The sequence below is a fragment of the Hippoglossus hippoglossus genome, chromosome 10 (assembly GCF_009819705.1).
Source record: "Hippoglossus hippoglossus isolate fHipHip1 chromosome 10, fHipHip1.pri, whole genome shotgun sequence".
Taxonomy (NCBI): Eukaryota; Metazoa; Chordata; class Actinopteri; order Pleuronectiformes; family Pleuronectidae; genus Hippoglossus; species Hippoglossus hippoglossus.
Window position 1 is genome coordinate 25,465,580 of NC_047160.1, and position 21,107 is coordinate 25,486,686.

Below are 21,107 nucleotides of genomic sequence, written 5' to 3' on the forward strand. Positions count from 1 at the left end.
ATGTTCTGACCTTAAACCTGAAATTACTCATCAACCAAACTGCCCAGTAATTCTCATTTAATCCCCATTTCACATCCTCAGCCCATTAGAGGACTGACGTCACTGTGTCACAGTCTGAGCCTTGTCTCTGTGTCAACTCATATATTTAGATCAACTACATCAGCAGCAGAGACAAACACGACACATCTGGAACACCACATCCAAACCTCGGACCTGCTCAGTGAGAAACACCTGCAATATTTCATACCGGGTGTGAGTTCTCACCAAAGAGGTGATTTCACACAATATCAGTCATTTTACAGTCGAGACAAAATGTCACACTCACACAAACCAGCGCATGAAAGCTGACAGACGACAAAAAACATCTCCTCAGGAAAATAGACTGAGGGATGAACGTATAAAACAACAGGGATAAGGACTCTACCTGTCCAGGGCGATGCAGCACAGGTGCAGGATGGACGCCGTGGTCAGCAGGACGTCCAGCGACGTCCGGACCAGACAGAAAGTCTCGCCGTAGATCCAGTGTTGGTGGACGAGCTCGATGGCGCCGAACGGCATCACCAGCACCGACACGAGCAAGTCAGCAAACGCCAGAGACACGATGAAGTAATTGGTCTTGATTTTCCTGGAGAGGAAAAGATAAGAAACATTTAAAGTGTAAAGATTATTTAAAGTGCTTTTATATGCAGCGTTTTTCTATCGCAAACCATTTATTCAATTGATAATTGAAAGGGCGAATTCTAAAGCAATTTAATTCCTTCATTATGGCCTCAAGGTTTGAGGATTTGTATCCAGTTTGGTGAAGAAGAACTTGAACATCCTGCACCTCTGGTACTAACAGGAAAGGCAACTGCACCTCAGACCCGATCGCCCAACATCTGTTGTACCTCACTGTTCTGACTGAATGAGAGTAAATCCTTGAAGTCGGGTTTATAAATCTTGTGAAAAGCTTTTCCAGCTCCCGTACTAAAGCCCACACTTCTGGAGGCATCTCTGCCAAACTCGCTGGAACTTAAAAACCAACCTAAAGGGGAAAGTCAGAGCAGTGAAGTTCAAACATCCAAGACAAACAGAGGCAGAGGGGAAAGAAAGTTCAAGATGGAAAATCCATTTGAAATCAAATAATGGTTCCATAATGCAGAGAACAATATATTTCACGGGAAGAGCAAAACAGGGATTGAAGTGGAAAATGGAATAAGAAAGGAAAACATCCATCTTCCACTGGAGGTAAAAGACAGGGAGAGATGTTTGAGAAGTGAAATAAAAGTCATCAAACACTCGACTCCTCACGAACCTGAGCACAGGTGAAAGCACAGAGAGAAAGAGATCAAGGTTTTCATTCTGCAAACAGGTAAAACATCGGTGTGTGAAAGAGACTCGGGGATTGAATCCAGAGTCTCTGTGACAGAAGGTGATCGTCTTTATCTCGACCAAACAGACGAGGGTCACGCTGCTCCTGCTGCAGGATTGTTAAAGACAAACTTTACAATACGTTCATTTTGCTCTTTCATCTCCTGCAGAGTTTTTTTTTGCAGCAGGGAAGTTGGTCGGTGCATATACATCAAATAAGAAACCTGTAGTTATTACATTTCCTTTGTATTCTTTGTGTTGCAGACTGTCTGAGGCTAATTGCGTCACATTATTTATTTTATTTCACTGCGTCTCATCATTTTTCACTCCACAGAGGAGGTTATGTTTTCACCCCCGTCGCTCTGTTCGTTTGTTCGTTGGCTGAATTGATTTTAAGAAAGTTTACGCAAAAAACTACTGGACGGATTTCACAGATTTGCCAGGGAATATTTCATGGATTTAGATGTTTTTCTTTTAATCAGGTACATTTAGGGAACTGACATTTATGAGTGTGTGTTATTTAAAAAGGTCCAGTGTGTAACATTTAGTTGAAAGGGAGAGATTGTGTAGTGGCGCCGTGGTATCGACGTCCTGCCGATACACAAGTTTAACCAATTACATGTAAGTCAACTTATTTGATGTCTACTTTTACCTTTACACATTTTGTATTTTGTCCCATCTGCTAACATGGAGAGGGCAGAGTTTATGAGCTACTCTGCCGCCAGCCACAAGGGGGCGATCCAGATGTTTGGGCTTCACTCTTTGGAGTCTGTCAGGTCATCCAACATGAACATTAATATAAAATTAAATAAAGCTGTTGTCACTATAATTCCATACATTTCATAGGGAGATCAGATATTTTGAAGGAATTTTCTGTGAAAATCTTTACTGATAAGTTCACTAACAACAAATGTGCATCTTGATAAATATATAACTAATAATCCTCATCAAGATAATAGCGCTATTTATTATTAAAGATAATAATCCAGTTCTCGATTACATTTCTAACAGAATAAATCCGTTGTGTATGTGAATGTGATTTCTGGGAGGTGGTGTTATGCAGTGAGTCAGCTGAGCAGTGAATTCATCAGTCAGGACGTCAAATTAAAGACGAAGCACCGACAGGTCAGTGCTGCATCAGGGAGAGATGTGGTTTCACTCATTTGCATTGACAGACGAAGAAAAACAAACCACACACACACACACACACACACACACACACACACACACACACACACACACACACACACACACACACACACACACACACACACACACACACACACACACACACACACACACACACACACACACACACACACACACCGGCCGACCTGCTCGCCGGTGAGAGAGTCGGTCGGTCAGCCGGACTGTTCTCCACGCTCGCCGCTATAAATAGCCTCAGAGAGAGAGGGGACGGCTGAGAGCGTTTTCCATCTGCCTGTCACTAACCCAAACAGCCCCTCAAGACCGGGCTGGAAACCACAGCTGTCATGCGGGGCACACGTGAATCACACTGAACACACACACACACACACACACACACACACACAGGTATGTTCTCAACAAAACACACACATGTAAGACAAATGCTGTTTGCACACACAATCTGCAGATAGTTTACACATTATTCCACACACACAGACACACACACACACACACACACACACACACACACACACACACACACACACACACACACACACACACACACACACACACACACACACACACACACACACACACACACACACACACACACACACACACACACAGAGAGAGAGAGAGAGAGAGAGAGAAAGTTGCGTTGCCTGTGACTCACACCAGTTTAGAAACCATTAACGTGCCCAGAAGCAACGGTGTCGTGTTTAGTTAGGATGACATATTGTGTTTGGCTTCAAGTGCTGAGAATAAATTCACTTTATTAAAAAGGATTTTGTTGCTGTGTGAGGTCGGTGAACACACACACACGCACGCACACGCACACGCACACACACACACACACACACACACACACACACTTCTATCAAATGAACGAAAGCGAGTCAGTAACTTCACCAGTTGCTGCCGTGGCACCATCAATTTATATCAGTGGTTCTGCTTATAGAGCTGCAGCGTCCAGTATAAACAGCCTGTGTGGCAGCGTGTGTGTGTGTGTGTGTGTCGGTGTCGGTGTGTGTGTGTGTGTGTGTGTCGGTGTTTCATGTTCACACAGCACGTCACATTGAGGGAAGCAAGGTTGGTATCAGTGGTGATGTTTGTGTGGTGGTAGTTGATGAGTGGTTTAGCACCTTCTGAATCACCTTCTGCTGGTGTCAACTCCCCACGGACAACTGTGTGTGTGTGTGTGTGTGTGTGTGTGTGTGTGTGTGTGTGTGTGTGTGTGTGTGTGTGTGTGTGTGTGTTACGGAACACAGCAAATCTTAACAGGGTATTAATAACATTAGCAGGTACGCAGCTGCAGTTAACGAGCAACACACACACTGATCCAACTCAATGTGTGTTTGAGTCTTTTCTGCTCAACGTGCTCATACTCTTTCGTTTTGTGCACATCTTCAGAAGTATTACTCTCCTTACTTATCGTTTAGCTTTAGGATAAAGTTTTTACTCCAGACGAAGCATTTACAGCTCGTGCAGCTTCCCTTTTGCCTGATGACACCCGACACTCCACGGCTCCGTGAGGTTCCCCAGATCCTTTATGACCCACCAGCTACTTCACCAACCTTCACAGAATTTGTAACCCAATGAAAACGTCCTTCTCCACAGGGATTCCCCAAGGTTTGGTACTCGGTCCGCTTCTCTTTGCAATTAACTATAAACGTCAGTCCCACCAGATGACCCAATGGTCTCAGCTTGTCTCTCAGACGTATAATCATGCGTGAAGGAACATCACCTTCATATGAACGTCTCAGAGTCTGAACTCTTCGTCATCGTGGCCAATCAATCACTAATACTACAATATCGGCCTCAAAATCCCCTCGAGTAAGCGGTGAAATAAACAGTTTGTCTACACTTGATGGTTTCGCTGGTTGTTGATGATGTGCTCAGTGTTCCGCACTATTTTTTTGTCAGGCACGCCGTCACCCTGGGGGACACGCCCACTGAGCAGGTGAGTGTCTGTCTCGTCTTCTGGATGACAGTTTGTGTGTCTTTGGCATTTGAATTGTGGATTTATGCATCCGGAAAATAAGGACAATGGACATCCGTGTGTGTGTGTGTGTGTGTGTGTGTGTGTGTGTGTGTGTGTGTGTGTGTGTGTGTGTTTTCCCAGTGGACATTCAGACAATGATGAAGGGAGGAACAAAGATGGCGTGGCATTGTTTTCTCCTGAGGGAGGTGAGATTTCGCAGCCTTGACTTTGTCACTCATCAGTCTCTTTAAATACACACATGCACACACACACACACACTCTGCACGTACAAAAATATACACAATGAAGTCTCACTTCCGTTACTGTAATTCTCACTTATAAACACACACCTTCCTACATAACTTTCTCTTTTGAATGCACTCGACCTCAACACACACACACACACACACACACACACACACACACACACACTTCTGAAGTCTGAGCTCTCAGGTGTCATGAGACAGAAACCACACAAAGACAAAGAGAGAGAGGAAGAAGAGAAAGAAGAGGGCAGGAGGAGGAGAAGAAGAAGAAGAATGAATCATTGCTGTGACAGTGACTCCCACATGAGCAGCCGTCCTCAGGACGACCCACCGGCTCTGCGTTGCTCATGAATCTCACAGATCAAGGATGAATGGACCTTTCCTTTCTTTTGATGATATAAGTGTTATGAGTTTTTTTTCCTTTTTAGCAGAATTCTCAAATGTGGTTTGTTCGGTGACCTGAGAATCCACGTTTAGAAGAAGTTCACGTGTTTCTTAACTCCGACTCTCTCGCTCTTCTTCTCTTACACTTTAAGTCCGACCAGAAGAGGAGTTCTGGGTCTGGAAAACACTTTGTTGGATAGTTTGGACTTTTGGACCAATCACAGGAAGTAGAGACAGCATTAAACAATAGAAGAAGAAGAAGAAGAAGAAGAAGAAGCTGCTGCAGTCTTCACCTCCGACAATATAATGTTTGAGGGACAATTCGGTGCATTTGAATCCACGTAGATGAGGACGACAGGACGTACGTATGTCAGACAAAATTCTTTAGTCCCTAAATTACAATGTGAAACCAAAACTAACAGATCAAATGAAACATGGAACAAACATGAAGCTTCAGACTCTGAGGTGTGAAAACACTTAATATCAGTCTGATTATCCAACAATGAATAAAGTCAGACAACCTTCAGGGACATTTGAAGTGTACGAGACAGAGGGAAACATTCGAAGCTCAAAGGAAAGACGGTTCTGTCTCACCTGAGTTGTCTGTCCTTGCAGACGGCCACCATGACCAGCAGGTTTCCCAGGACGCTCATCAGCATGACCAGAGACAGGAAGCAGATCAGAGCCAACCGCTTCGGCATGCTGTCGCTATGGAGACGCCAAAAAGAGAGAACAGCACCATGAACACATCAGATCAGATCAGCAGAGTTGAGTTACAGACTTTTTTATTATATTATGTCATATTATAATCTCTCTTTTCTCACTTTGTCATGTGCGGCTGCGTCAGCGAAAATGAATCCATTCCCACTTAATTGCTTAACCCAACTTTTCCACATCATGGTATCGGTAGAGTCATCGGCAGTAAAACTTTTAACGAGGGAGAACTCCGCCCCCAGGGAAAGTGGGTTTGTACATGTGAGTTTCTGTTCATCATCAAAGTGTCACGTCTGAAATCTGATATTTCATCTCATTATCAACATACAGATCTGCCATTAGTTACATGTCGGACAGTTTTCTGAACATTTGCAAACCTTCAAGTGCCAGTGGGAATTATTTATCACCTTCATATCCAAGGAAAGAGCTGCTTCATCAGAGAACTCAGCCGAGCAGAAAAAAACCAATTTAAAATCAGCAAGATGAACACGATAGAGAGAGAAAGACGCAGAGGCTGCGACATAATACTTTATGTAATGTGAGGGAGATGTTCATCTACTTAAGAACGATTTTCTACTGACTTCTAAAAGAAAAAGTTTTCAGTCTAACTACAGCAATTTAAAATGTCAAATCCGAATATATCACTATAAATGTTTCTCTTCTAAAGTTGAGGCTCGTTCTGAAAACAACAGGTTTTATAACGTTTGAGATTCTTTCTGAAATCCATGTTTAGTGTGGACTATTGTTGTGAAACCTTTTGTTACACCTAAAATAAGAAGATGATTGTTTGTAGAGGAAGTTAGAATAATTTCCATCAGGAGTTTTTTTACAGTTTGAATTTGAAGGTTTCATAAAACAGAGGATTTTCTGCTGCTGCTTTTCTTCCTGCAGTGGCTCGTCCCATCGTCTGTGATGTCAGAAAGTGTAAATGAATAAATCTTTACATTACTGTGTGAAGTGCTGAATGAAATAATCCTCAACATCCTTATTATTCATCGTCACATTTCACGTTTCCACAGAGCAGATTATCTTCCGACTCTTTGATTCGACGCCTCTTTGTCCGATTTGAAGAAAAGTCTTCTCTCCCATGCTGCTGTGATTTAAAAGGGCTGAATGTAAGGTGCTTACTCAGGATCCTCATGTGCTGGGAAGGATAATATATTTGATGGTAATAAACTGCAAACTTGCATTTTCAGCCCCCCCCCCGATACATTTAACCTTGGCATGAGTTCAGCGTCTCGAGCTGGAGGAACGTGAATCAAAGCCCCGGGAGTGAACCCTGTGAAACTTGTTTAATCTCAGACTTGTTTGACATTGGCAGAGCAACGCGGTCCTCCTCCTGAGGTTTGTGGTCTCTCGCACTCGAAGGCTTCACAGGGAGGAAGGAGCAGGAGAGAGACCTCCATCACCTCCTTCTTCTTCTTCTGGGAACAGCTCCATTACACGAGCATCCTTTTAACTCTCTGTTCCCGTGTCTTTGTCCTGCACGTCCACAGAAACTCACAAGATTGATGCCAATTTATTCCTGTTTTTTTGTGTCCAGTCCACATTATCCTGCAGGAGTCAGGAGTCACGTCTCGCCCCCCGTCTGCCAAATGATTCTACTCTCACCATCCGAGGTTCAAAGGAGGAGTGATAGTGTGCAAATGAGGCTTGTTCTTTGATCATCGGTGCCAACACACTAATCAGATCAAATGGGAACGCTGACAGATTCTCGACAGACACATCATTTCAAAAACACAAGATGGAAGGAGCCCCTTTCATCTGGAATTTGTCGACTTCGCAGTCTGACCTTTCCCCTAAATGAGGCATTAATATGCACGTTTTAGTTATTTAACACAGCTGCGGCTGCGACCGGCAGCGAACAACTTTGCTCTTTTGTGCAGGAGCGAGAGCGAGAGCCTCATTTTGGATTCGACAATGAATCAGTCTCTGGAGACTCTCTCTCTCTAAGCTTTCAAAACGCACAATTACCGATCATTACTCGCCCGTCAACCTCGGATTCTCAAGCTGCCGCCATCTGCTTCCTAATTGTTAAGGAACAGTCAACTTTTTTCCTGTAAGATTTACGAGGCTCCGAGCTCTTATTCAGCAGCGTTGTTACCTGAGAGCGTCTCAGAGAGGAACTCATCTTCTGCTGAGACTCTGATGCTCACCTGCATTATTGAGTTCTCTCACTTGACCCTGAAATCGTACAGCCACACATCTTCCTTTTCTTTTTAACAGGCCGTGATTTGGAAGTAAAATAACATCTAGCTTCAAACTGGCACATTGTTTTAGCCTATCAACATATTTATTATCTACATTTTGAAATGGTGTCATTGAAATGCTGTTGAAAATGGTTAAATATGAAGGTAGGAGCACCATAATGAAAATGTTTGACTGTAATTTTCTCAGAAATTCTACAGTAAAAAACTAAAGTAAAACTTGACATCAGCAAGTTAAATCTGCAGAGACGAGGCACAGACGGTCTCTTTACATGTATGTCTACAGACATGTCTGTACTGCAACACATCACTGGGCTTCCATGATTTATATTCAAAGGTAAAATGTCTGAGTCTTTTCTTTTTCCACACTGTACAGCAGCAGCTCCAGGCTATTTATTAACTTCCTTAATTTGAGTAATAAAACTGTAATTTTCTGGGTGAAAAATTGTATCTGCACTGAGCCTATATTTAACTTTAGAGAGTAAAACTCACAATTCACCCTGAAAAGGTTTCATTCCAAATATCCAACGTGTGCAACAGGAGAACATAACGTTTGGCAGCATTTGGCAAAATACACTGACATGTAATATGAGGCATTTGTGGTAATTTCTCTCAATTTTCTATTTTTCATTCCTCATGTTTTTGCCCTCATTATTTTTTTCACATTGATTTTCCAGGTGTAAGCTGAACTCTTTCTGCACAATATCACTTGCTCTTATATCTTTATATATCTGTGCACATCTGGAAGACATAGTTAAAAGGAAATAACTCAGAGAGACAGAACACGTGGAACTCTGCTGAGACCTGATACACATGAACTTCGACCTGCAGCTTAGACGAACCTCTGGTCGGCAATCAGCGAGCAGCCGCCTCAATTAGGCCGCTCAGGGTTGGACGGGGGGGGCGACTGGGAAAATACCTTCACCAGCTGAGAAGGTTTAATGCTGCGATCCGTCACTGGACCACTGGTTTCTGTTCTTGCCTCCCATGCAGACGCAATGTTTTTCATATCTTCTTGGCTTCACTTCGACCTTTTACCTGAATCACCCATGACACAGAGGATGATGAGGCTTAGTCTTCTAACATTATCTGTGAAAGGGAAGTGAAAATGCAGATCCCAATCACCTCAGAATACCCTCTGCACCCGAGCCCTCGCAGCTATTTGCAGCCTTTAGAATGGCTCCGGATCGGGTGGCTGTTGAAAGTAGCACTGATTGGATCTAAAGAGCTGTGATGACTTGCAGTCACAGGCCTCAGTGGGCCGGGCAGAGTTAATGCAGCAGCCGGGCAGCTCCATGTGCGAGAAGTCAAATGTGCGACACTCGGTCGATTGCACAGAAGCCGCCGCGTTGGAGGCCTCTGCAAACACACAGCAGAGTTATCTGCAAAGTTTGAAGCTGCAAAAATGTTAAACTTTTGTCTCCGAGTTCGAGAAGAAGTGTTTTAGTTTCACCTCGACATAGAACTGGCTTTAGGCCCAATCCCATTTCAGCCCTTAGCCCTTCCCGTGTAGGGCTGTCCTAGAGTGAGAATGCTAATTTACTTCCTTGATGCTTGGCTATTAATGTTGTTTGGAAATTGACAGTGGATCTACCACATAAAGGGATTAATATTGAGCATAAGAACAAACATAAAGGAGGAAGTTAAAGCAAAGTTACAAAGTGTTGAATCATGCAGAGTTGAGAACACAGAGGACTCAAACATACATGATTTAAGTTCGTCTGTTCTCCAGATTGTCCTTGACAGCTCTTGTTCATCCGAGGACAGCGTGGGTGAGAGGACGGTCAGGGTGGGACGCGTTACACAGGGAACTTACCCCCCGAGTTGTAACTGCTGTACCATAGTGTGATGTGAAGGCCAGAACACTTTGCACCAGAGGCGCAGTGTAAAAGTGAACCGTTGTTTGAGCCCCGCTGAAGCCTGATGATCAGTCTGGATTCTCAAATCTGTTTCATGCTCGTGTTTGTGTGGAGGCACAGTTTTATTTTTGCTCTGAGGGACGTTCCTGGAGTTACATCCTGTTTGAATGCGCTAATTTCTTCTTCTTCTTCTTCTTTGTTTTGGGAGTCTAGACTCTGATGCTGCACCTTTCCTGCACAATGTTACGATGCACAAAACTTAAGGGCAAAAGGTAAAAGCTTAAAGTTAGTGAACAACGTGCAATAGTGAGACAGTGGCGAGACGGCAAAGAGAGATTCCGACTTTGAACATAAATCACCGGAGGAGAAGAGATCAAAAGCTTCTACTGTTAATGGGAAAGGAGTCAATCCTCTTTTTAATGGGTTCAACCCCGTTTTAAAAAAACTAATAAAACTGGTCTAATTTTAGAGTAAAAGACGTATAACACTCAGAAAAGGTACTTTAGACTAATCTGTGTCTAGAAAATAGAAACCTAACTTAAGTCCGAGAGGCCGATGATGTGGTTTCCGACTCGTCATGAAGCCAGATGCAGGATTTTATAGGTGAACGTCTACAGATCAGTTTTCTAAACCACATTTCTGAAGGTCATGAACTCCTTGGCCCTGAATGACCAGATCTCACCCCCACACCCCCTCTTGTCCGTCCTCCCTCGTAAACACCTTATCAACAGGGAGGTCATCCAACCTCCCATTGTGTCTGGTAAAAATAGATAAAAGCATTGATGCTGGGGCTGAAGGCCTCGCTGGGAATCCTTAATTGCCAACAACAGCTATCTGGACGCTGGCGTTCCCTCTCGACAGGCAAAGACAAGCCTGCCATTATGCAGACTGGTGAAAGAAGGGGTGGGCGCCGTCTAAACTGGTATCATATCAGCGTCTTTAACTGGGGAAAATGTGTCCCAGAGGAGGACTGGGTCACAACAGATTCCTCCCACTGGGACCACGAGGGAGCAAAAGCTGGGACCAAACCAAACAGAACAATTATGCTTGAAAGCCTGGTAGTAAAACTGAATTAGGAAACCAGACAGTCCATTCAGCTGGAGGAATGTTGACAAAGGACAATAAATCAATGCTTTTATAAGAAGAGGCCTTGTTGATTAAATGTTTTCAGTGGGAACATGAAGAAAAACGAGCTTCCTCCGACTCCGAGGTCTTTCTCTCTTCACTGTTTGCAGATTTAAACTCTAATATTTGATCTCCCTCGTGTCAAATAGTGATTTCTGCCACTTCAATAAACGTTTCATCACATCTGTATCCATGTGAAACCTCTGCATTTCATTTTCCTCCTGACCGGGACAGAAAAATAAACCTTCACAAACCACCAGTCAACGTGACACCTGCACGTAATCTTTTTAAATAAACCTTAAACCAAGAATACCTCCCAGACTCCAGGATCAATAAATCAAACATCGCTTCATAACCCTGTTACAGAATCAAATCTAAAATCACACACCGTTGTCCCTGTCAGTCAGGCTTGGACGTGATGTTTTGGTCTCGGTGACGGAGTCCACCTCTAAACTGTTTAAGTGAGCCGTGTTTTTTCAGTCCCGGCAGATTATTTTCTTTTGCTGTGACAAGCGCTCTTTAAGCAAACGGCCGCGGCTGCTTCTCTGCCTCTGGACGGCAGGTTTTCTGTTTCTGTACCGAGCTCCCGGGTCAAACCGGAGTTTAGCTCCAATTAGACTCTGTTATCTTTACCTCACCTCCGAAAAGGAGGGTTTCCTGCAGAAGAGAAGCAAGAAGGTATGAAACCCAATCTGGTTTTCAAAGTGTTGGCAGTCAAAGACCTCAGGAGGAGATTTAAGTGTTTGTGACGGACGGTTCCAGCAACTGGAACTGGTTGCTGCCTCCATGGCTCGTAGTGTGATGGATACTGAAAGTGACAGCAGTGTAAAAAGAAAAGAACTGGCTTTGTTTCCATTTTATTTGCCTGAGCCATAACAATCGTTTTATGCATTGTTTCTATTTGAAATGAGAACAATGAACTTATCAGACATGTTGCTGTGATGAGGGGAAACTAAACAAGTTGTACAATTAGAGAATGAGACATGAAAACAATCAAACCTCAGGAGAAATGAAGGGAAACAGGAAACATTACTTTTACTTTAAAAGCTTTGCAGCGACATCGTAAAGACTAAACGCTCAGAAAAAAAGTTGAAATAGATAAGAGAATAATGTCTAACTAAATCAGAGACAACCTTTGCATATCAAACATGTTGAAATTCTCAAAAATTCCTAACTTTTCAGAATAACTACGGATGTTATTACATATGACTGCTTCTACAAAATTCATTTTGGACAGAATCTGAAATAAATATAATTCATTGCAGCAAAGGAAGTAAACTAATCCTGGAAAGTTGATGCAAACGTTCAAACAACTCAATCGATTACTTCTAACCTATAAAAGTCAAGATGAAGACAATAGCCTTCAAACAACGGCTGAACAACAAAGTCTCCAGACTCACAAGCTGGTTTAGAAAGAACTGGACCGAAGGTGGAAGCAAAGCAACCTGCACAAGTTCAGCCTTTTATCCACGAAAATGTACAAATGCATGATGCAAAACATAGTTGAGGCTGTTTACGCTGTAATTGGACTGAATTCTGCAGGTTAAGGGAACGATGCCGATAAATAAAAGGAGATTAAACATGAAACAGACAAAATGTGATAAATTACAGAGATCTGTTTAAGAAGAAGAAGAAAACACCACCTGCACAAGATGAGCAGCAATCATCATAATCAGCAGAGCTCAGTTACAATCATTCTCACACGTTCACATGAATCTATTCAGACTCACATAAACAAGCAGAGATTCATTTAAACATCAATCAAACCCCCATTCACTATTTAGTATATTTTGCCCTTTTCTCATCATTGCTTCTGAAATAATGACTCCACCTCCATCGCCCTGACTTTACATCTCTACCTCCGTAACTAAAACACTGATTTTATCTGTCAGCAAAATAATAACGCCTGAATTTGAACATTATTTTTAAACCCAGATGCATTTATGAATTCAAAATGTGGAGTCAGGTGAAGCAAGTGACAGGAAGACTGGAGTGAGTTAAAAACTGCTTCACACACCTGCACTGAGCTCTGGATAAACTCCTGGAATGATCTGTAATCAGGTGCATTGATGACGTTTCTAACAAATCTGAAAAGAACAAAATGAACAACAAATATCTCAGGATGAAAAAGAGGAGCCATACACGAAGAAGACGCCGACGAAGACGTGAACTTGGAAAGACGACAAGACGTCTGATCGGAGAATCTCCTGCTGCGTTCTTCATATGTGAAATATAAACTTGTGCAGACATTTCCCAGAGTTCAGGTTGCACCTGAGCAGTTTACTGATTTGTTGGTTAACAAACTTGAATGTTCAATCAGCTGCTTCTCATTGCAGAGCAGACACCCGTCACCCCCCCCCCCCCCCCCACTCATTTAGCTGTGGAGGAGGAATCGTCCGGGTCAGAGAAGCTGTCAGCGCTCAGACCTCAAAGTTACGTTTCAGATCATTTCTAATGACAGATGACTGACAAGAGCTGAACACATCAACTCTCCCCTGGAACTCATACCGATGAGCCGCGGGTAAAGTGTCCTGGAATATGAATTCAGGTTCTGAAGCAGGACAAGACATAAACGCTGCTTGGAGTGAATCCATTTAGGTTCTGAATCAATCTATTATATTGAATCATGCTTCCCTGGAGTAAATGTAATGAATTGAGAAATGGCAAGTTGTTGTTCTTCTGCCAAGGCCCAACACTTCCTTAACAGTCTCCACTAAATCTGTCATAGTTCTAAAACTAACAAACATAAAGAGAAACTATTGATTCCTTACTAAATCCACATCCTCTCAGCTACACATCAGTGGTAGTTGCACATTTGCATGTCACTGAATAAATTCTGGGACCTGCCCCTTTGTCTAAATACACTTCACAATATAATAAATTCTTTCTTGGCTCATGATTAATCTTTTCTCAGAGCTCCATGGAAATCAGTTTGGTCTTTTCTGTGTGATCCTGCTCACAAACCAACAAAGAGGCGGACGGGGGTGAAAACCTCCTTGACGAAGGTAAATATAATCCCTCAGTGGTTTAACTACATCGGCCCTTCTGAAGTGTAAAGTACTGACGGACTAAGAATAGCTGAGATTCATTTCGGGTCAGAAACTCATCTGGACCCCGGAGACGAGTGCCTGAACGTGATGTGACGACCCTGAATGGGACGGTTAATGATGTGTGACCGATGGTGGAGGCAGGGCGGGACATTAAATACACCAGAGAGAGGACAGAATAGTAGAGGACCTCAGAGTCGTGTGTGTGCGTGTGCGTGTGTGTGTGTGATATCCTCAGGATACAGAGTTTGGTGCTGGAGAGGACTCGAACACAAAATGTGAACTTTGCTGCTTTTTCCAGATCTGGTGCACTGAAGTTTAAAAACGACCCAGATATGAGTGAAGCCTCGAGCTCATTGAGAAAAGTTTCTCTGCTGTGTTGGTGAGACTTACAGAATATGAGAAACAGTCGGGATTCTCCTTGTTTGACCTTTCGCACGTTCAGACGTCCTCGTTCAGACGTCCTCGTTCAGACGTCCTCGTTCCTCGTTGTCCTTGTGGAAGACACTGAACCCAAAAGGTTCCCAATGGTCAGGCCACACTATGCATTGGTGGCAATGTGAGTGTGAGCATGCATGTGTACGTGTGCATGAACATGGGGAAAATTGTATAATATGAAGGCAGCCATTTGCAATTAAAGGTCTGCTGATACGGGTCCTGCTCCATCGCTGCTGTAGCCCAGAGGTGGAGTCAGACTTTTGCGGAGAAGCACGTTAGTTTCATTCTTACACAGCCACACTGTAGATGCAGTTTGAGCTTTAAGGTTAATACGTCCACGGGGAAATCAGAGTTCAACAGACGCTTCGTTTGCACGTCTGTGTGTAATGAGATTTGTGAATGTGTACATGGATCTGTAAATATGTATTTAGAACGTGTGTGTGTGATCAGATTAGAAAAATGTGTAAAGAAAATGTCTTCAAATATGTATTGAGAATTGAAAGTGAATTTATATCTGTAGGTTTAATAAAGCGAGATGAGAAAAAGGCAAGATATAATAAATGGTGAACAGGTTTCTGCTCAGGCGGTTGTACATTGAAGCTGCAGCGCTGAACACAAAGTTAGAGACCTGACTATGAATGAGTGAGAAGATTTTTGGTTCATTGAAACTAAGTAATTCATGGGAAACTGATATTACTATAAAATAAATAGAGGTTTGATAATATCCCCACACACGAGTTCATTAATCTTAATCAACACAAACTGTGCCTGAGGCTTAACATAATTATGATAACTGTGTTTCTCTACACCTGTTAAAAAAACAATGTTATTAATCAGTGAAATTTAAATGGTATGTGTTCGTTTTCTCTAACCTGCTTCCCTCCCAGTTACAGGCTGTTGTATCAGAGCAGGAGATTCTGTGGATCCTCTACATGCAGATGATGGAGGTCGGTAAAGGTCACCGATTACTTTTAAATTCTAGGAAAATAATGAGTCTCAGGCTTTCTCCTCTCACGTCGAAACCCTCCATCTCCTGTGATGCAGAGCGGGTGACGACAAACACCAGTGAGTCACAGTTCTGAAATTCAGAAATAATATTTCCCCCAGAATCACTGACTAATTTCTCATGTGATTCAAACTCAAAGTAGAGACGGAAGAGCGAGAGGCATCAGACAAGCGTTAGTGTGACTGTTCAAAAAGAAAGAAGGGCAGCGAGTCATTTGAATGTAATTGTCTCCAGAACAGTTTCCCTCGAGGGGAACAAGGCAGGATTCTGCTGCCACACACACACACACACACACACACACACACACACACACACACACACACACACACACACACACACACACACACACACACACACACACACACACACACACACACACACACACACACACACACACACACACACACACACACACACACACACACGTTTTTTACCACCTCCACCCACAACCCCGCTAGACAAAGACGTGCTTCAGAACTGCCAACTCTGAAAGAGGGGACTGAAAAATAAAAATGATTGAGTTATTATAAAGTCTAAAGAGGTTTTCAGCGACCGCCTGGCAGCACATTTCACAATCTTAATGCACCACAGGATCATAATTTAGACGATACTGTGCTTCTCACATTTTGGAGAAACACTTGACAGTTTCAACATGAACACGTCCCTGAACACAAAGCCTGAACTCACTAATGTCTGTGTGCGAGGGAAAATGTCATTAATCATTTTCTAATATTACTCACACACAGTCAAAATACAAAAGATAGGATTAAATTGTTTTTCGCTCTGGGACAGACCTGCATATAATTTCAATTTGACATAAGCTGAGATTCATACCCACAAGAAGGCGACAGTAAATAAACCAGCAGAATCCAGAACCTTCTTCCAATCAAAGTTCCAGAGCGTCGTTTGGAGGAAACACCGTCTTATTTGCATTCTGAGAACCTGACTGGGTTTAGTTCAGGTTTCAATGAAGCGACACTTCCATCTCCTGAAGACTCGGAGCTGCTGACGGCCGATCTCAAGCGACACTTTGGGTTGCCTGGCAACATCAGGTATAAATGCCTGTGCTTTTGTTCGGGGCCGTCACACCGGCAGAGAGACGCTCACACAGCAGCACGGTGATTAAAGTCTCACAGCAAACACACACACACCATGAAGGAGAAGAAGAAGTTTGTTTTTCACACAAAGGTATTGAACGTTCATAATCGTCCAGAGAATTTGTACCTTTTACCGAGTGAGTGCTGAAAATAATAATAGTTACAAACTGCACAAGTGGTATTTACACACGTTGGTCCTGCGTTGAAGCTGCGAGCAAATACACAGTAGAATAAAAACAACTCCGCTTTAAACTTCAGATGTTGATGCAACTCTCCACAATTTCTGTTGAATAGAAATAGAAATATGATCTGCAACATCCTTTAAAGTCACAGTTTGACGTGTGTTGGTTTGACATCAGTTCCTGTTGCACGATATTCCTCATGAAGCTTTTCTTTCACTCTCAAGCAGCCTGATATCAGAGCTCCTCTGTTGATACTGAGCATCCTGTCACTTTAATGATGATATATAACAAAACGCAGCCGCGCTGTCAAACCCCGACGTCAGATCCACTCTGCTACGAACACATCGTCTCCGAAGGACAATTTCTCTCTTAACTCGTCCATCACTTCCTGTCTCACTCAGCTTAAAGACTCATTAGCACGTCGTAGTAACATCTTGTTCGAGGTATCGTCGCAGTTGTAATCGAACCCATAATGTTACACACGAGCCTGATTAGAGTCATTTCAGTCCCTTCGTGTATGAAGTTTTGAATGAGGGTTCACTCCCCTCTTTCCTCTTGTGAAAAATAACCCCATTATTACAACCTCCATTGTTACGATGGATTTTTCAGTGGCCTCTAGTGGCCGTAGTCAGTATGACAGGTGCAAAGTAGGACGTCAGGTGACTACAGTCTGTGGATCGTGTTACTAGGAGGTCGGGTGGATGGCTCGACAGAAAATATGACTTTCACACAGATGACGGCTGTTTGCTATCACCACTCCACTCTCTGTAAATATTTAAATCCAAATGTCGTTTTTTGTGCCTAAATATGGCCAAACGATGATTAGCTTAATTCCATCTCTACTATTGTAACCATGGCGACCAACGTCTGGTATTTCCGGAGGCGCTCCTTATGAGTCGCAGAGGGCGAGGACGCAGATGTCTGATCGTCCGAGTTTACACCATTTTTCTGCTAAATACAACAAAAGAATGAAATTGTTTGGATCATACATCCAGAAAAGACTTTAGATTCTATCCAATGCAGGATGTTTACACACCTAAGTGGTTAAGGTCTGTTTTATATTACACTTGTTTGCAACCTCGGACAGAATAGTACGTCAATATTCTTGGTGTAATATGAAATGAAGCAAGTGTTATTAATGCTGATCTCTCTCCTCCTGGATTCGGTGTATTTTGGGACGTTGGGAGGTTTCTGTGTGAGTCTCCTGCCTGAAGACGGATGACCACTAAACCTCTAAGACCCGGGATGAGAGCGATATTGAGTGCATATATAGCTAAAGGGTCTTGAACTGGATTCACTGAGCGTACGACAAAGAGTCAGAGACACTGAGAAGGTTAATAATAAATAACCCTCCCCTACGGAGAGACACACACGGAAGAAATCCGCAGTCCGATGGTGGAAGAGAAACTCTGTGATTGAAGAGTCAAGGTCAAACGAATGTCAGCACTGTGCCTTCTGCTCTAATTGGCTGTTTTTGCCCTTTGGACCTCGAACAACAACTCGATCATCAATTGTATTGTTTCCTGAGGACGGCGGCTGAAAGTGTTTGGTCTGTTTTTCACATTCATTCATAACCAGACACTGATCCCAGAATCTCCACTATATGAAGGTGACCAGAAAGAAAATTGAAATGTACTAATTCCACGTGTGTTGCAGTGATCGTGACAAACTTCTGTGTGTAGTAACAATAATGTTAGTGAGCACTCTCCTGCGTTACGTTACTACCACACAGCGTCCGTGAAGTTGACGGATGAGGGGGAGAAGGTGATTTCTGCGGCGCTACACGGGACGTTTCTACAACACATCTGCTCTCAGCGTGCGGCGGCGGAGATTTACCAGAGTAATCAAGCCGCTGCGCCACCTGCAGAGACGACGCACGTCTCTGCTGCTGAGCCTCGCAGCTAAAGTGTGAACTCCTCTCACCGGGAAACTTTGGCTATATCTTAGCCAAATCGGCAAAGATATAATGCTGCAAATCTTCTGTTGTTCACTTTGTAATCATTTATCTTTGTTGGCTGTGCAGAGTCAGGCAGGTTTTCAAGGTTGGCTTTTTTTGTAATAGGCTGCAGAACGAGGGTGAAGGTTAGAATTTGGTTTTCCGACCTGAATAGAAAATGAATCAACACATCTGACAAAGAAGCAAAAACACACACGTAGCAAAACCTCACCTCCCGTTCAAAGCAAATCGAGTGGGGCAAATAAAACGTCCCCTTCCTGTGGCAAAGCAAATCCATCACAGCAAGTTGTTCTGGAGCGTTGGTGGGCTAGTGGTAGAAAAGATGGACATCAGACTGGAAGGTCACTGGTTCGAGGCCACGGACTGACAAAAACATACCTGGATATGGACCAGAACTGGATCTGTACAAGTTCAAGAGGACTCTCCCTTATCCCACTGTCTAAGTGCCCCTGAGCAAGGCACCTTGCTCCCATGGCTGCCCACTGCTCTGTGTGTTCAGACCATTAAATAAATCCAGTGTTTTGCTTTGATGGACACTTTAAAAGGCAGATATCACAGAGAACTAACATTATCCAGATGCTCTAAATGGGATGAAATGACCCTTTAACGCTAACGAGCACCAGACAAAGTTGGTTCTTCGATTGAATTCAAACAAACACTAAGAACTAAGTGGGCGACCACTTCTGTTTTGGATTCCACAGATGAAAATGTTCTTCCTCTGCACGTCTCCAGCGTGAAACTCAGATTTATAGTTATCGTTAACTTTATCCAAACACTGAATGGTTTGTGTCTCATTCAGTGCAGCTGCTCCTCCTTCCCCGCTGTCTTTGCTCAAGTGTGAAATTTACTGTGTTAATGGGACACATTAACATTCACATAAACACACACACGTGCACACACCCACACACACACACACACACACACATACATACACAAGCACGTGTCAACATGAAACATTTTCCATCTGCAGTGAAATCGCACCACGGTTTTAATTACTTTGCCTCAAAGTCGTCCGGCAGGTTGTGTGAACAGCTGGACACCTGAGATCCAGGGATTCTGAATGAGTTCACACACATAAACACACACAATCACACACACACACACAAACACGCACCCCCCCGACACACACCACTCCCCGACATGATGAGTGATGATGTCAGAGGCTTCACACAATGACTGCACCTTGTTAGAAAGGTTGTTTAACATCGGCACCACTTTATGAGATCTGCTTTTCAGTTTCCACCGAACTAAAGGATCCAGTTTAAGATTTAATCGTTCAAACACAAAGCTGCATCTTTCGATAACTCAACACTTAATGTTGCTGAGTTCGAGGTCATTTCATTTTCTTCTTATATATAAAAAATACAGATGGACGATGCACTAGCTCCATATCTCATTTATTCCATCTTAAAAGAATTATACCACCATAAGAAAGGTCCGGAAAACCTCACAGCAGGTTGAGAATAAGATCAGCTCTATATTAGCTCTGGATATACAAGGTTCACAAGTCAGGACTTTTGACCTTTGACCCCCAACTTCTACTGCAGCAGACGTGCGTATGAATAAACATCCTGAAAACACGATGCGTCTGTGCCTGTGACACTAATCCAGTGGTTCCATGCACTTCTCCCCGTGCACCTCGATCTGTGCAGGAGCAACGTGACAGTAGAGCAGCTCTGAGCGGCCTGACTCCTCCTGACAACCACGAACACAGCTCCTGTCCCGCTCCGCCACAGTGGAGCTGACAGCGACACCAGCGAAGAGACGCAGACGAGGAAACCAACCGTGAACATTAACGCACACGACCTGTGAAAATAAGGTCAAAGAGCCGGGAAACGGTTTCCTTCTTCTGACAGATTCTTATATTTACAGTAAAACTTCAGGGTTCAGGAAAAGTTTCTGACACAGCTTCTAATAACAATAATATAATAAAAAACTATTTGTGGAGCTGAGATGTGAGAACAAATTGGGTTTCTGGAGTGAAAGTTGGGTGAGTTACACACTTATTTAATGTCACAGGACTGAAAACCCACCACTGATTCTACTGATGCAGAAAATGTTGACCTTCTCCTCCACGTGAATCCAAACAAAGCCATTAACAGATGTGTCCTGCAGAATACTCCCTGTGCATCAGTGAATTAATCCAACTGTTGTGAGGTGACAGCTCAGAAACACTTTAAAAGAGCAGGAGCTCAGCGTCTTGCTCAAGGACACTTCAGCAGATGCTTCAGAGACGGTCCCCCAGCTGAAGGACAGCCAGTCGACTCGATGTGCCGCCCTGCAGCCAGTGTTTAAGAGATTAGAAAAAAAACCTCCCTTCATTTTGGGTCAATCAGCCGCCGGCT

At 43.3% G+C, this 21,107-nt stretch overlaps 1 protein-coding gene across 2 annotated transcripts in view; it reads right to left on the reverse strand.

The window, feature by feature from the left end:
- The window catches only part of htr4 (5-hydroxytryptamine receptor 4), a 103,705-nt gene that overhangs the window by 38,838 nt on the left and 43,760 nt on the right, over positions 1–21,107 (reverse strand). For both annotated transcript variants that reach the window (XM_034598297.1, XM_034598298.1), the window contains exons 3-4: positions 5,725–5,838; positions 425–625 (exon numbers count right to left, since the gene is read on the reverse strand). In XM_034598297.1, coding sequence (XP_034454188.1) covers positions 425–625; positions 5,725–5,838 — 315 coding nt within the window. The remainder of the gene's footprint in view (positions 1–424; positions 626–5,724; positions 5,839–21,107) is intronic.